Source organism: Thecamonas trahens (genome assembly GCF_000142905.1).
Source record: "Thecamonas trahens ATCC 50062 unplaced genomic scaffold supercont1.51, whole genome shotgun sequence".
Taxonomy (NCBI): Eukaryota; order Apusomonadida; family Apusomonadidae; genus Thecamonas; species Thecamonas trahens.
The window spans coordinates 82116-96640 of NW_013657629.1; the positions used below are offsets into that span (position 1 = coordinate 82116).

General features: G+C 68.0%; 4 protein-coding genes across 4 annotated transcripts in view; 2 read left to right on the top strand and 2 right to left on the bottom strand.

Annotated features, from left to right (window-relative positions):
* Positions 1–284, bottom strand: part of AMSG_09794 (cortexillin-1) — a 3196-nt gene extending 2912 nt beyond the window's left edge. The window contains exon 1 of the mRNA XM_013898772.1: positions 209–284. Coding sequence (XP_013754226.1) covers positions 209–274 — 66 coding nt within the window. The 5' untranslated portion in view covers positions 275–284. The remainder of the gene's footprint in view (positions 1–208) is intronic.
* A 1194-nt stretch (positions 285–1478) lies between these two features.
* Positions 1479–3515, bottom strand: AMSG_09796 (uncharacterized protein; the record flags this gene model as incomplete). Its single annotated transcript, XM_013898773.1, has 2 exons — positions 1479–3377; positions 3464–3515. 2 exons carry the CDS (start codon positions 3513–3515, stop codon positions 1495–1497), a joined length of 1935 nt encoding a protein of 644 aa, XP_013754227.1. The 3' UTR covers positions 1479–1494.
* Positions 3516–3879: 364 nt separating this feature from the next.
* On the top strand, positions 3880–7561 carry AMSG_12290 (uncharacterized protein; the record flags this gene model as incomplete). Its single annotated transcript, XM_013898829.1, has 2 exons — positions 3880–5218; positions 5655–7561. The coding sequence occupies 2 exons, from the start codon at positions 3880–3882 to the stop codon at positions 7484–7486; spliced, it is 3171 nt and encodes a 1056-aa protein (XP_013754283.1). The 3' UTR covers positions 7487–7561.
* Positions 7562–7999: 438 nt separating this feature from the next.
* AMSG_09799 (uncharacterized protein) lies at positions 8000–14264 on the top strand (the record flags this gene model as incomplete). The annotated part of the gene is made up of 4 exons (XM_013898774.1): positions 8000–8893; positions 8931–8947; positions 8976–13288; positions 13321–14264. 4 exons carry the CDS (start codon positions 8000–8002, stop codon positions 14205–14207), a joined length of 6111 nt encoding a protein of 2036 aa, XP_013754228.1. The 3' UTR covers positions 14208–14264.
* Between the last annotated feature and the right edge of the window lie 261 nt (positions 14265–14525).

Sequence of the window (14525 nt, forward strand, 5' to 3'; positions counted from 1 at the left end):
TCCTGGCCACCGGTCCGGAGAGGGTTTGGCGACCGGAGAGTGTGTTGCGATAACGTAGGCAGAGGTAGCGGTGGAGGGGGAGGGGGGTGGGGGGTGGGGGTAGAGACGGGGGAGGGGATGGGGATGGGGATGGGTGGGTGCAACACTATGTCCTCTCCCTCTATCCATGGCTGTGGTGGGGGGTGGCGGGGTGTAAAGGTGGGCGTACAAGCTTCTGCGTCTGGTCGTAGTCGCTGAGAACAATGGGTTTGCGGGCGCGTGAGCGGGAGGACATGACCGCAGACAGCGACAAGTACCCACCAGCCGTCCTTCAATTAATGTCCTTCCATTTAATCGTTCGTTGGCCACCCGTCCCCTTCAGTCGTGGCCTGCCACCACCGGGCGGACACCGGCCACTCCGTTACTGCTACGGCATTTGCTGCTCGCCCTGTTGCCTGCTATCACGCTGATGAACAACAAGAACACATGCACACAAACACACACACACACACTCATACCATACATTAGTTCGTCTGCTCAATGGCATCGCTGCACCTCGATAGCGGTGAGGGATGGTCGGATGTAGCTCAGAGGTGCCACCGACGCGCTGTGAGCTACAGTACGACAGCGATGTAGGGACAGCAATGACAGGACGAGGCCATATCACACTGATACTGCTAGCACACCTCCCTGCCCACCCATCATCCGACCAATCTCGCCATCGCCCTCGCCCTCGCCATTGCCATCGCCGCCACCACCGCACTCCCGACCAGCCCACAGACGCAAGTCATCGACAAGGCCACATCACACCGACTCGACTCGCACTCGCACTCCATCCCCATCCCCATCCCCCTCCCCCTCCCGCGCATGCGCCAAGCCGATCCCGATCCATTCGATCCCCTTCTGTCGCCATCATGAGCCGTTCTTCCCTGCCGTATCCCGCTCCGCTCCGCCCCGCTCGGCACCGAGCCGAACCCTCCGCCCGCCGTAAGCGACCGCCGCAGGAGGGCCGAGCGTGACCGGCAGCAAGCGGGCCACACCTCTCCAGACACGCACCCGACAGGCATGGCGACTACAGAGGCTGCACTCCCTGCTCTTGAGCAGACGACAAAGACGGTGCACTTTGCCGACACCCCCTTTGTCCTCCGGGTCACTCCCCTCGCCGGCGCCCTCATGGTTACCGCCTCGGCCGGTGCCTCCCTCCCGGCGGCTCTCGGCAGCTTTGCCGTCAGCTACCCGACGAGTCTGACGCCATCAGCGAGTGGCTCGAGCACGGCAAGCGGTCCTCTGCCAGCGGCTGGGCTCATTGGCTCGGGATCGACCTCGTGCGATGTGGCAGAGGCCATGGCCAAGCGCATCGCTGCCGTCACCAACGTGCCGGTCTATGTGGCCTACGCCCCGCCGCCCGGCGGTATTGACCCCATGGTCGACGCCTGGGTCGAGAAGGAGGTCCTCAAGTTTGTGGTCGAGGTAGCTCCGGCAGAGGCCCACTAACTATGCGCATGTTGGCCTACTTTAGCTCGATCCGTCCACAACCGGGCACCCAGCCGCCTCCCACCGCGCCAAGAGCCCAGCATACCGCCCCAACGCCCGCGCCATCGGGCGTCCCGGAGCAATCGCCGCTGCAAAGGCTGCGCGCCCGGTGGCGTCGTCGGCAAGGACCCGCACCAGCTCGTCGTCGCTCACGCTGGCATCGCCGAGGAGAGCGTTGACGCCACGGCCGCCGATGCTAGTCGAGGCGCGGTGGGCGCGGGCGCCGGCCTTGCGCACCTCGCCCATCATGGCCGAGATGGCGGCAGCCAGCGCAGCGTCCGAGTAGTCGATATGCGCCGGCTCCGCCTGCGCCGGCTCGGACTCGTCGCTGTCGAGACTCGCCACCCATGCGCTCAGCAGCGCGATCTCGTTGTCGGAAAAGATGCAGTACATGGGCCCGCGGAAGCCGACGAGTGTGGTGACTAGGGCCGAGCGGTGCGGCTTGCCCGGGACGACGTGCGGCGAAGCCGCCAGCGCCGCCCGCAGCGCCGCCGCGCCGCCGGTGTGTTCGCCACGCTCCAGCGCCGCAAACGCGTCGTTGAGGCTCCCGCCGGCGACCACGGCCTCGCCGTGCAGGTCCTTGGCAAAGGCGGCTTTTTGCACTAGTAGCGCGTCGACAGCGGCGTTGATGGCATCCACTGGCTCGTGCGCCCATGCGCGGACTGGCGCCACCTCAGTTGCAGGAGAGGAGCCGCCGCCGCCGCCTGCGACTCGCGCCAGCGGCGCGTCGAGCGTCTCCAGCTCGGCCATGACGCTGTCCATGGTGGTTTGGAAGGCGACAAAGCCGCGCCAGACCCGGCGGAAGAGCGCCTCCCGCTCGGCGCCTCGTGGTACCGCGCTCAGCAGGTCGTGCACGGCATCGAGCGCCTGCCGGCCGTGCCCGGCGGCAACGTTGTCGATGGCACCATGGAGGCGGAAGAAAATGGTGTCTGGAAGAAATGGCGCTGCCTCACGCGCGAGGCGGGCATTGATCGGCGAGGCAAAGAACTCGAGCCAGAGCGTAAAGCCGCAGATCTCGGGCTTGTACCGCAGCGGGAGCAGCGACGCTGCCAGCTGCATGGCTGCGTTGTCAAAGGCCGAGTCGAGGAAGAGTGGCGAGGCGGCAAAGGCCGGCGCGCCGATGATGGGGTGTCCGCTTCCGCCGGCTTGCTCGCGCCAGATCGGCTCGACAAGATCCATGGCCTCAAGCAAGTCGAGGTAGACCTTGGCGTGATTCTGCGCCACCACCCCGTTGCCGGTCTCGTCGTAATGAATCGAGTGGAGCGCGGCCGAGACCGAGTCTGTCGGCCCCACCAGAGCCGCCGTACCTGCCAGCCACGCACCGTCGACAAGATTGAACGGTGCTAGCTGGGCCACGTACTCACGCCACTGCCAGGCCTCGGGCCACCGCGGGACGGCGCCGTCGGCCTCCCACGCGCGCACCTCCTCGGCCACCAGCGCGTCGTACAGCGCCATCATGCGGGCCTCAAACGCCGCGGCGTCACCGTACTCGCCGTAGAGCAGATTGTTGCCCTGCGGCATGGCGGCAGCATGGACTGACCAGTCGACGACAGCCTTGCCCGCTGCCACCGCTGCCGCCGCTGCCAGCGCAGCCTCCATCACCGCCTCGGCCGCCGAGTACGCCGCCGCCGGTGCGTCCTCCACCGCCAGCACCGCCGCAAAGGCCTCCCGATTGGAGATCTGGTCATCCGATGCGGCGCCGTGGCCTTTGTCAGCGCCCACACCTGCCGGGGAGCGCACAATGTCGTCTCCGTCCGCAAAGCTCAATTTTCCGCAATCTTTTCCGCTGCATGCACCCGCATGTGCGCCTGCCGACCGCAACGCGGCATACGTGGCCAACGCCGCCACCGCCGCCGCCGCTGCTGCTCCCGCTGCCGCCAGTGTGCCCGACGTCTTCATGGACGTGGTGAGTAGAGGGGAAGGGGGAAAGAGAGGTGCAGTGCGCGGGTACCGTCTGCCTCCGGATGCTGCCGGTTGCCGGAGGAGAGCGGCGTGAACGACATCCGACTGTACGTTGGCCACCATCACCCCATCATCACCACAGCCATCACAATCACAGCCATCACCATCACTGCCATCACCATCACTGCCATCATCATCACTGCCATCACAACCATCACCATCACTGCCATCACCATCACTGCCATCACTGCCATCACAATCACTGCCATCACTGCCACCGCAACCATCGCCATCACTGCCATCACTGCCATCCCCATCCCCAGTTGGCCCCATCCCCATCCCCACCACGTGACCTGCACATGCCACCACCACCACCTCCCCCCTCCCCCCCCCCCACCGCCACCGCCACCCACACGTGCGACCCCACCCACCCGCGCACCCCTCCCACTGCACTCACCCCATACCATGGCCACAGGCGTCGACGTCCTCGCGGCGTTCAACATCGCCAAGGATGCCTTCTCTGTGGCCTCGCTCACACTGCCGTACATCTTCCTCTCCACAGGCCTCCCGCTCGCCGCTGCCTCTGTTCTCGTCCTCGGCCTGGCCTCGTGGGCCGGCGCTGTCTTCCTCCATCGCGCAGCAGAGGATGCACAGACAAAGATCTCTGGCTCTAGCGCCTCGTCGGCCTCTCTCCTTGCCGCCGATCGCCTCGTCGACGCCCCGCCTGTCAGCTACTCGCACTGTGTCGAGCTGCTCTGGGGCCGCCGCGCAAAGATGGCCGCAGACGTCACCATCGTCGTCGTCGACACCTCGGCCTCGTTCGCCATGCTCATCGCCGCTGGCCAGGCCCTCCACTCGGTTGGCGCCATCGCCGCCTCACACGCCTTTCTCGCCCACTATCCTCCGCTCGTTATCGCTGTTGGCCTCGTCGTCGCCGCCGTCTGCGTCGCCCTGCCCTCGGGCGATGCCCTCAAGTACCCGTCCGCCCTCGGCGCCACCGCCTTCCTCGCCCTCCTTGTCCTCACAGGCGTCCTTGGCGCCCGTGGTGAGCTGCACCAAGCCGACTTGCCGCCGCCGCCGCCGCGTTCCCACGTCTGGAGCTCGCTTGGCTGGCCGAACTCGCTCCGTGCCGCCGTTCTCGCCCCGGGCGTCCTCAAGTTCTGCTTTGCCGGCATCGAGTCGTGGCCCTCGCTCGCCGTCCCGCTGGGCCAGGCCTACATCCCCACCCTCGCCCTCGCCACCGCCATCATGATGAGCTTTACTATGGCCATGGGCCTCGTCGGCTACGCCTACGCGCCAGCTGACGTCGCCGAGAACCTCCTGCTGGATCTCCCGGACTCGGTCGCCGGCAACTCGGCTCGCATCGCCACTGCTGCCATGCTCGCCTTTACCACTCCCATCCTCCTCTTTGCCGCCTTTGAGATCCTCGAGTTTGCCACCGCAGCCGCCTTTCCCTCCCTCGCCGCACGTCCCTCTCCCGCCGGCCCGCCCGCCTCCCTCACCGCCTCGCCGTCCGACCCGCTGCTGCCGTCCATCAACACCGTCCTCTCGCAGAGCCCGCAGAGCCCGCAGAGCCCGCCAACCGCCTCCCGCCCGGCCGCCACCGCCATCCGCCTCCTCCTGGTCATCATCGCCTCTGTCGCCGCAGCCTCCTTCCCCAACCTCGTCTACGCCGTCTCGGTCACCGGCGCCGTCGGCGACTCTGCCCTAGGCCTTGTCATCCCGGGCATCGCCGCCTGTGGCCATCGCTCGCCCATTGCAGGCATCGCCCTCGTTATCATCGGTCTCGTCTGCATGATTTGCGGTCTCATCGTTCCCTTCACCTAAACTCCCCCCTCCCCTCCCCCTCTCCCCCCAACCACTTCCTGGTATCCGCCGCACCCCGCCGCTGCTCGTCTGCCCGCCACCGGCCACCGACCAAAACACGGCCAGACAGCCTACCACCGCCACCGCCACCGCACTCCAGACACACCCACCACCACACACCACACACACACACACACATCCCCCGCCACCGCAACCCAACCCACTTCTCGTCGGCTCTGACCGCGCGTGTCTCCGCCGCTCCCCGCACGTGCCTCCGCTTCCCCGCGCCTCACACCCCGCTGCCGCCCTCTGCCGCCTGCTGGGCTCCGACCGATGAAGAGTAGGTTCGACGGGGGGTACACGTACCTGTCCACAAATTGTGTCATTGTGTTGTCCCGGTACTCACACCTTCCTTCTCTCCCGACCGCGCACAGCCGCTCACTTTTCTGGCGATCGCGCCGCGTTCAAGACCTCGATCGAGCGCGCCGGCGCTGCGAGCGTCACGAGACTCACCGTCGCACCGTCGTCGTCGGATGGTGAGGTCGAGTACGCCGCATCACTGGTGTCTTCCATCGTCGAGCTCGACCTCGCGCGGTGCTCGTACGTCACCGACGCCTCCATCAGCGCCGTCGCCGCCTCGTGTCCAGCGCTCACGTCGGTCAATCTCTACTGCTGCGAGCGGGTGGGTGACGAGGGTGTGGCCGCGCTCTCGCACGGCTGCCCGCAGCTGGCGACGATCAACCTCCGAGGCTGTCCGTCGATCACAGCAGCCGCGCTGGCCGCACTGGCCGACGGCCGCGGCCGCATGCTCCGCGAGCTCAACGTCCACGGCTGCCATCTGGCAGTGACCGACGACGCGCTCGCGCACATTGCTGCCTCATGCCCATCACTCTGCAAGCTCGACATTTCCGGGTGCAAATACGTGACCGACGTCGCGCTTCGGGCCCTAGCTGCCGGCTGCAGCCAACTCACGTCTGTCGTCGCCGCCCGCTGCCGCGAGCTGACCGACACCGGCGCCATTGCCGTTGCCGCCGGCTCTCCCAACCTCCGCACCCTCGACCTCGCGGGCTGCCGCAAGACCGGCTCGGTCCGGTCCGCCACCTCGGCCCGCCGCGCCTACCTCGAGTGGATGGCCAACACGCCACCGACCGAGTGGGACTCGCTGTATGTCGGTCACGCCAACGCTGCGCTCTGCAACCTCGCTGCCCTCGGCGGCCTCACTCCGGCGACTGTCCGCGCAGCCCTTGCCGAAGGCATTGCTCTCCCGCCAGAGCTCCCGCAGGTCATTGCCGACTCGATGCCGCACGCCTCGGCGCTCGCCGCCACCGTCCACGACCTCCTTGGCGCCGCCGCCAGCCGTCCGGAGAGCCAGCCGCCGGCGTACTCGCTCGATCCACCCGACGTTGCCGACGTGCCCGACGACGAGATTGAGCCGGACGAGTCGCCGTTTGGCGCGTCGTCGCCGCCGGCCTACGTCTCCCCGCCGCAGCCGGCCCCCCCGTTGCTTCCCTCGAACTCGGGCTCGACGCCGACAGCCGCGCGCATCTGCGCCGCGCCGTCGTGCGGTGCCGGCGTTGAGCTCGGTCGCACCTGCTCTGCGGTCTGCCGTGCTCGCTACGCGGCTGCCAAGTGTGCACTCTGCGCGGCACTGATCACGCCGGCCGAGGGTTATGTGCTCGGCTGCTCGGCGCCATGCGACGCCGAAGCCTTTTTTCTCGCCGCCTCGCCGCCATCCACCGCCACCCTCCGTCCCATCGCCACCACCTCACCGCTTGGCGCCTTTGTCCTCTCCACCATCGTCGCTTCTTGGTCGCGGACCTCCTCCTTTGACCGCTCACGCCTCCGGAGTTTGCACCTTGTCCTCCCGTCCACCGCGCAGGCTGCTGCCTTTGCCTCTGCCCGCAGCCGCCACGCCGCTCTCCGTTGGGCATTTTATCCGCTCCGAGCCGTGTGCACGCCATCGGCACCTGCTGTGCTGCCGTGCGGTACCGCCGAGTGCTCGCTTTGCAACACTGCCGTCGCAGGCTTTGCACCCGACTACACCGGCGACATCTCACTCACGACCGTCGCCTCACATGCGGCGTTCTCCGCAGCCTCGTCGTCGTCGTCGGCCCCTGCATCGTCGGCCACCGCCTCGCCGTCGTCGCTTTGGTTTGCTCTTGCCGCCGTAGCTGGTGGTCACTCTGCAGCCGACACCGTCAGCGTCACTGCCACCGACGCCGCCCGCCCTGTCGTCTTTGTCGAGCTTGCCATCACCAGTTGGTAGCCTCCCAGCCTCCTCTCGGCGAATTCCTCGGTGTCAATATTTTTATCTCGGCACATAAACGCGACTTCCCTCCTCCGTCATATTGTTGTCTGCACGCGGCAGCCATCTTTGCGTTGCAACTCACCCGCAACAGGGACGGCTGTGGGGGGATGGATGCCGTGAGTGGGAAAGGGAGCAGTCGCAAGACACGACTTGCAGGCGGGACACAGCATGGCGGAGTCCACATGTGCAGGGCACGTGTCCAGGTCAAGACCCGCCCCCATGCCTGCCGTGCTATGCCCGCAAGTCAAGCCGCCCGCGGTGCGGGTGAGCTCGTCGGCCTGGGCGCCGAGAACGGATGGGGCGAGCAAAGCGGCTGGAGCGGCAGAGGTGGCGGCAATGATGGCTGAAGTGGCGGCAATGACGGTAGAGCCGACAATGGCGATGATCGTCGCTGTGGCATTGGCCGAGTCGACCACTGGCTCCGCCCCGAGCTTGAGCCGAGGACCCATCGCTAGCCCGAGCCGAGTGCCGATGCCGCGAGGAGGGCGGCCGCGACACGCCCTCACCTTTCCCATCGCCCTCGTACTCGTCCTTGCCCTCATCGCCGCCGCTGGCGTGTCAGGAGTGGCGGCGTCTAACGCCACTCTCGCCCCGCCGCCGCCAGGTGCCCCGGTCCCGATCTGGCTGCCGCCGCTGGCGACCATAGCAGCCAGCCCGGCCGGAACCGCCGCCTCGGCCGCCGCCTCGCTGTGGCTTTTGCCACCGCTGGCATCGCCCCCGCCTGATCGCGCGTCGGCTATGCCGCGGATGCTGGCCACTCTTCCGCCGGACGCTTGCTCTGCTGGCTGCGTGGTCCGGCTCGTTGCGACGCTCGCCGCCGCGCCGCCGGACGAGCCGCCCGCATCGCCCAGGGTCCTCCTCGCTGCGCTCGATGCTGACGGTACAGCCATGGCCGCACTGGAGGTTGGCCCGGTTGCCCTGCGCGTCGCCGGCCAGCGTATCCTGCTGCCGCTTACCCTTCCACTCGCGGATGCTGCCCCATTCTCCCTCGAGATGCACCTCGAATCGGCCGAGCTGCGAATCTCAATCGCCGCCGACGTGGCCAACACTTCAGCGCGCGCCGACGCACAGGCGGCAGTCGCGCTTGCCCCGATGTTTGTGCCCTCGTCCTTTGCTGTTGGCCCGGCGGTCGGTGAGCTCCTCCCGCACAGTCTCAGCGTGATTGCGTTCACGGTCTCACCCATCGGCGGCGCACCGGTCATTAACCTTGCGCTACAGGCTGCTGATGTTGGCGCGCCAGACATGGCTGCCGCCTGTGCCGCCGCCGCCAACGGCCTGCCGCGCCCGGCTTCAGCGTCGCTGACCGACACCGCCGCTGCTGGCGGCTCGATCGTCGTGGTCGGCGGCGATGAGCCCGGAGCGCAGGTCTTCCTTCTTCCACTCGGCCTCCTTCCGCCCGTAGCTGTCAACGCGCCACTCGTCCTCTGGCTCCCGCCGAAGGCGGTAGCGGCGACGCTTCGCTCGCCCTTCCGCTGCACTTTCCTTCCAACCCTCCCGGCACCCTCGTATCGGCCACGGTCTCGCCATCGCCTCCAGGCCCACTGGCTGCGACCACGCCCGACGCCTTGGTCTTCAACTACGGCCTGTCATCGGTGCCGGCACTCCCGGCCTCGGGCACTTCCTTTCGCCTCAACATCACCGACGTGCTTCCAGTCGAACTCATCGTGGCTCCGCTCCCGCTCCCGGTCGCACCGTCGACTGCCATCGCTCTCGTCCCGCCGCAGCCCGCGGTCTTCACCCTCCCCGTGGCGCACGCGGCACTCGCCAGCGTGGCCGCGTCCGTGTCTGCTATCCCGGCGCATGGCACGCTCGATATGTGGGACGCGCAAGCTCTGGTGTGGACCTCGATCACTGCCGCGCCGTATTCGCTGCCGTCTCCGCACACTCTCCTCCGCTACACGCCCCCGCTGCATCCGCGTGCCAACGCACTCGCCGCTGCGCCGTTTGTGGGCTACACGCTGGCGCTCGGGACATACTCTGTTGGAGGCTCAATTGCGCTCATCCTCGTCCCGGTCAACACGCCGCCGAGTGCATCGGCCGCCGGCGGCGCGCTGGCGCTCGATGGGCGCGACGACGGCATCGACCTCACGGCACTCAGTCTGCTCGGTCCACCTATCACGGTCCAGGCGTGGCTTGCCCGCGCGCCCGCAGCGACACCCGCCGTGGTCATTGCACTCGTCTCGGCGGCAGGCGGAGGCAACGCGTCGGTGGCGCTCCTCGTTGGGCCTGATGGCTCGTTCTCGGTCACAGTCGCTGGCGCCAGCTACTTGGCAGGCAACGCCTCGCTTCCGATCGCAGCAGTCGGCGAGTGGACCCACGTCTCACTGGCCGCGACGGTCGACGGGCAGCTCACGGTGACGGTGCAGAGCACCGATGTGAGCACCAGCCCTAGCGTGGTCGTTGTCCCAGGGCTTGCCCTTTCACCGCCGCTCACCGTCCTCGTCGCTCCGGCTCAAGTCGCACTCCCGGCGGCGTTGGCAAGCCATAGCGGGGCCTTTGCCGGCACCATCGACGAGATCCGAGTGTGGCACGATGCGTCTCCGGCTCTTGCCGGCTCCAAACTCGTCACACATCGGCTGGTTGGCAACGAGGCTAATCTTGCGCTGTACCTTCCGCTGGACGAGCTGCCAATGGTCGACGCGTCGCCGTTTGGTGCGACACTTCCGATACTGGCGCCGCACGCTGCGCCCTCCCTCGTTGTCTCGGGCGCGCCGATAGCCACGCGGGTGGTGACGCTGGAAGACACTACCGTCGAGGTGGCATTTCCGGGTTTTGACGTCGATGCGCGCGAGACGGCGTCGACGCTGGCGGTCTTTGTGACAGCGCTTCCGGCCCGCGGTGAGCTGCGGCTACTCGGGTCGGACGCGCCTGTGCGTGCGGCAGGAGCCGGGCTTGGCTGCCCGCTCCCGGCGAGCGGTGCGGCGCTGACGACAGCGCTGGCTGATCCGGTCCCACCGGCCGCAACCGATCCAGCAGTGCCCGGTGGATACACGCCGGCACAGGTGCTTGGCGAGCCGAACGTCTACCCGTTCCACACCCGGTCGCCACTGGCCTGGCGGCCGCGCTTCGACTCGGCGACGACGCCGCTGGTCCTGGCGCTCGACATCTTGCCGGCACCGGCGATCGTGACGGCGATCACCGTGTTCGAGACGCTCAATCCGGGCTCGCTCTCGGCCGTGTACGCCACAGCCAATGGGAGCCGGTTCCTGTGGTGGGCTGCGCCGCCGCTCGCCGCGCCGCTTCCGCTCACAGGCCGTGCGGCAGAGACGCGCGTTCCACTACTTCCTCGGCTCGAGCATGTTGCCCGGCTTGAGCTGGTCTTTGATCCGCGGCGACTGGCCGCCGAGGCGGGCGGCGAGACCGCTATCGACGCTGTCGTTGTCTATGGCGCCGGCGTCGCCACCGAGCTCGCCGACATCTTTCCGGGCTACTTGCCGAGTGGTACGGCTGTCTTTACGCCCGATGCCAACACCGCCGATCCCGACTACGCCACCATCGGGTACACCGTGTTTGACGCCGAGTGCGGCGTGGCGGCGCCTGCAGAGCTCGCCATCGCTGTCGACGACTCGAACGACCGCCCTGTGGCGCTGACAGACACCATTTCCTTCGACGCTGCCGCGCCCGAGGCGCTTGTCCTACTGCGCTTTGCAGACCTAGCATCCGACGTCGACTCGCCGACACTGACCTTTACCATCGCCACCGCGCCACCGCGCGGCGTGCTGTACAACACGCCTGACGGTGTGACCCCGACCTCGGTTCTCACCGCCGGCGACAATGTCCTGCATCCGGACGGGCTTTGCCTGTACACTCCAGGCTCGCCGCAGATCGACGGCATGGCTGCTGGTGCGCCGGCCTACGCCGTGATCACGTTTACCGTCTTTGACGGCGCGTCGTACTCGCGCCTGCCAGGCGCGCTGACCATCTCAGCGCTCTGCCCGTCGGGTACTGCGCGTGCCGGCGAGAGCAGCACTGGCGTCACCATCGGCGACGACGAGCTTGTTGTGTGTGCACCATGCGTCCGCGGCGCGTACCAGCCGTTCCCTGCGCTGACTGAGTGCCTCCTGTGTGAGCCCGGAAGCACGTCGCTGACCGGATCGCCGGCTTGTGCGCCGTGCCTGCCCGGATCTGCGGCGCCGACACCTGGGGCGAGCAACTGCTCGCTGTGCGCGCCTGGCCTGGTGGCTCCGGCCGCCGGGGCAGCGGCGTGTGAGTTGTGTCCGCCAGGCACGTTCGCTCCGGACATTGGCCGCACCGTGTGCACCCCATGCTCGGCCGGTAGCTACGCGGCGGGATCGGCGTCGGCGTCATGCACGGCGTGCCCGGCTGGAACAACAACGCTTGCCGCAGGCGCTGCCGACAAGGCGGCGTGCATCTGCGCGCCGGGCTTCTACAACGCATCAGCTTCGGCGACGTGCGTGGCGTGCCCGACGGGTGGGGTGTGTGCCGGCGGCGATGCAGCGCCGGTGCCGGCGCCAGGCTACTGGGCAGCGACGCTCGATGCCGAGGCTTTTCTGCGATGCGCCACGGTGGCGGCGTGTCCGGGCGGGTCAGCGGCGCGGTGCGCGGTCGGATACACTGGCGCGCTGTGCGCATCGTGCGCGGCTGGATACGCACGGACTGGCGCAGCTTCCGAGACGCCGGCCTGTGTGCGCTGCGACGGCGGGCAGGGCCAGGCACTGCTGGGCATCGCAGTGATGGCTGGACTTGCGGTTGCCGGTGTGCTGGCAACGACGTCGAGCGGCGGGCCGGGTGCGCGGCTGGTGCGGCGGCGGACGCTTGTGCGGGCGATGGCGTGCCTCTCGCTCGGCGTGGCCTTCTTGCAGCAGGTTGGCGTTGTCGGCTCGCTGGCTCTGTCGTGGGGCCCGGGTATGCGGACGATGGGTCCTGTGCTGAGTGCAGTGTCGCTGGATGCGACGCGGCTCCCACTGGGGTGTGCACTCCCGGGTCCGCCGTCACCGTCGGCACACTACGCGCTGCTACTGGCGCTCCCGCTGCTGGTCCCGGCCTGGCTCTGTGTGTTCTACGCGGCGATGGGTGTGCGGGCGGCAATTCCCGCGACGGTGGCGGCGATGCTGCCAGCTGCAGTGACGCGGATGTGGAAGCCACTGGCGGCGCCGCGGGCGGTGGCCACGCTCCTGGTCTTTGCGGAGATCGGGTTCATCGCCATCACCACCACGCTCTTTCTCCCGTTCCGCTGCTTTTTGCAGACCGACGGCGAACTTGTCCTCGCCTGGGCACCCGACACCCGTTGCTACAGTGGGGCATGGGCTGCGGCCTTTCTCCCGCTCCTTGTCCCGGCGGTAATTGTGTACCTGGCGGGCATTCCGCTGTATCTGGCGCGGGCGGTGATGGCGGCGGCGGCGCGGCCGCTGCGCCCGGCGCACATCGCCGCCCACGCCCCGCTGTTTACCAAGTACCAGCCCCGGACGTACTTTTGGGGGCTTGTGGAGCTGACGGCCAAGGTGGCGATTACTGCCGCCGCCGCCGCCCTCGCGGCCTCGCCGCTCTCGGCTGCGCTCATCACGCTCACGGTGGTTGCTGCCCTTGCTGCCACGCGGACGACACTTGCGCCGTTCTTTGATCCGTCTGTCAACCGGCTAGCGACCGGTCTCGCCGTGGTGCTCTCGGCCTTGCTTGTCCTTGCGCCGCTGCACTACGTGCCCGCAGCCGGCACGCCTGCCCCCGTGGTCGCCGATCCCGCGCTCGGAACCGCGATTTCAAACGCGGTCATCGTCCTTGTTGTCGGCGGGGGGTGGCGGCGTGTGCAACGGCGGTGTGGATTGTGTGGTCAGCGCGGTCTGGGCCGGCGGCAAGCGCGGCTGAAGCCGCCGATGCGGCGCGGGCGGCCATTGTGGCATCGCTTGCAACGCTGGGCACGCCGCGTGTCCTAGAAGCCATTGCCGGCGACAAGGCTGGTGCGTGGCCCGAACTGGCGCCGGCCGAGCTCGCTGAGCTCCGTCGCGGGCTCGATGCGTTGTCTGCAGCGTATCTCGGGCTCCACGGGCCGACGCCGCGGATTATGGCCGAGGCCGACACTTCCCTGGTGGCGCTCATCACGCCGCGCGACGGCGGTGACAACGATAATGGCGCCTCGTCGGTCCTCTCCGAGTCGTCATCGTCTTCGATCTCGCCATCGTACTCGTACGTTGAGTACTCGGACGCCACCGTTGATGCCGAGGCCACCAAGGCTGAGGCGGCCGCGCGGGCGCGGGAGGCGCGGGCTGCTGCAGCCGCAGCACGACAAGACGCGGTCTTTCTCACCGCCGCGCTTGGTCCGTCACGCCCGGGATCGCCTGCTATCTCACCGCGGGTGTCGCGCCCGGGCTCGCGCCAGAGGTCCCTACTCGGCTCGCGCCAGGGCTCGCGCTCGAGCTCCCCGGCATCGGTCCTCACAAGCCGGCCGCGGTCGCGGCCACGCGTTGAGTCGCCGATAATGAGCCGCTGGTCACAGTTCCTCGCTACGTCGCCGCAGCCGGATGCGTCACCTCGTCTAGATGTCTCGCCGGCCGTGAGCCGGAGATCCAAGACACCGATGAGTGCGCGCAGTGTTTCGCTGCCCGGGGCGGCGCTTGAAGCCATTCCACGCAACCGGTCTTCGCCGTCACTCACCTTCCTGGCACCGATCCAAGAGCCAGACGCGTACGAGCCGGATGCGCGCGAGGGCGGTGGGCGGGTGTAAGGAAGAGTGCGTGTCCGTGTGGTTTGTTACTGTTTGGCAAATGAAGGGACAAACGCGCGCAGCCCTTGGCCGAGTTGTGTCGCACGATGGGCCCTTGGCCGCACGATGAGCCCTTGGCCGAGTTGTGTCGCACGATGAGCCCTTGGCCGAGTTGTGTCGCACGATGAGCCCTTGGCCGAGTTGAGCCCTTGGCCGAGTTGTGTCGCACGATGAGCCCTTGGCCGAGTTGTGTCGCACGATGGGCCCTTGGCCGAGTTGTGTCGCACGATGGGCCCTTGGCCGAGTTGTGTCGCACGATGGGCCCTTGGCCGCACGATG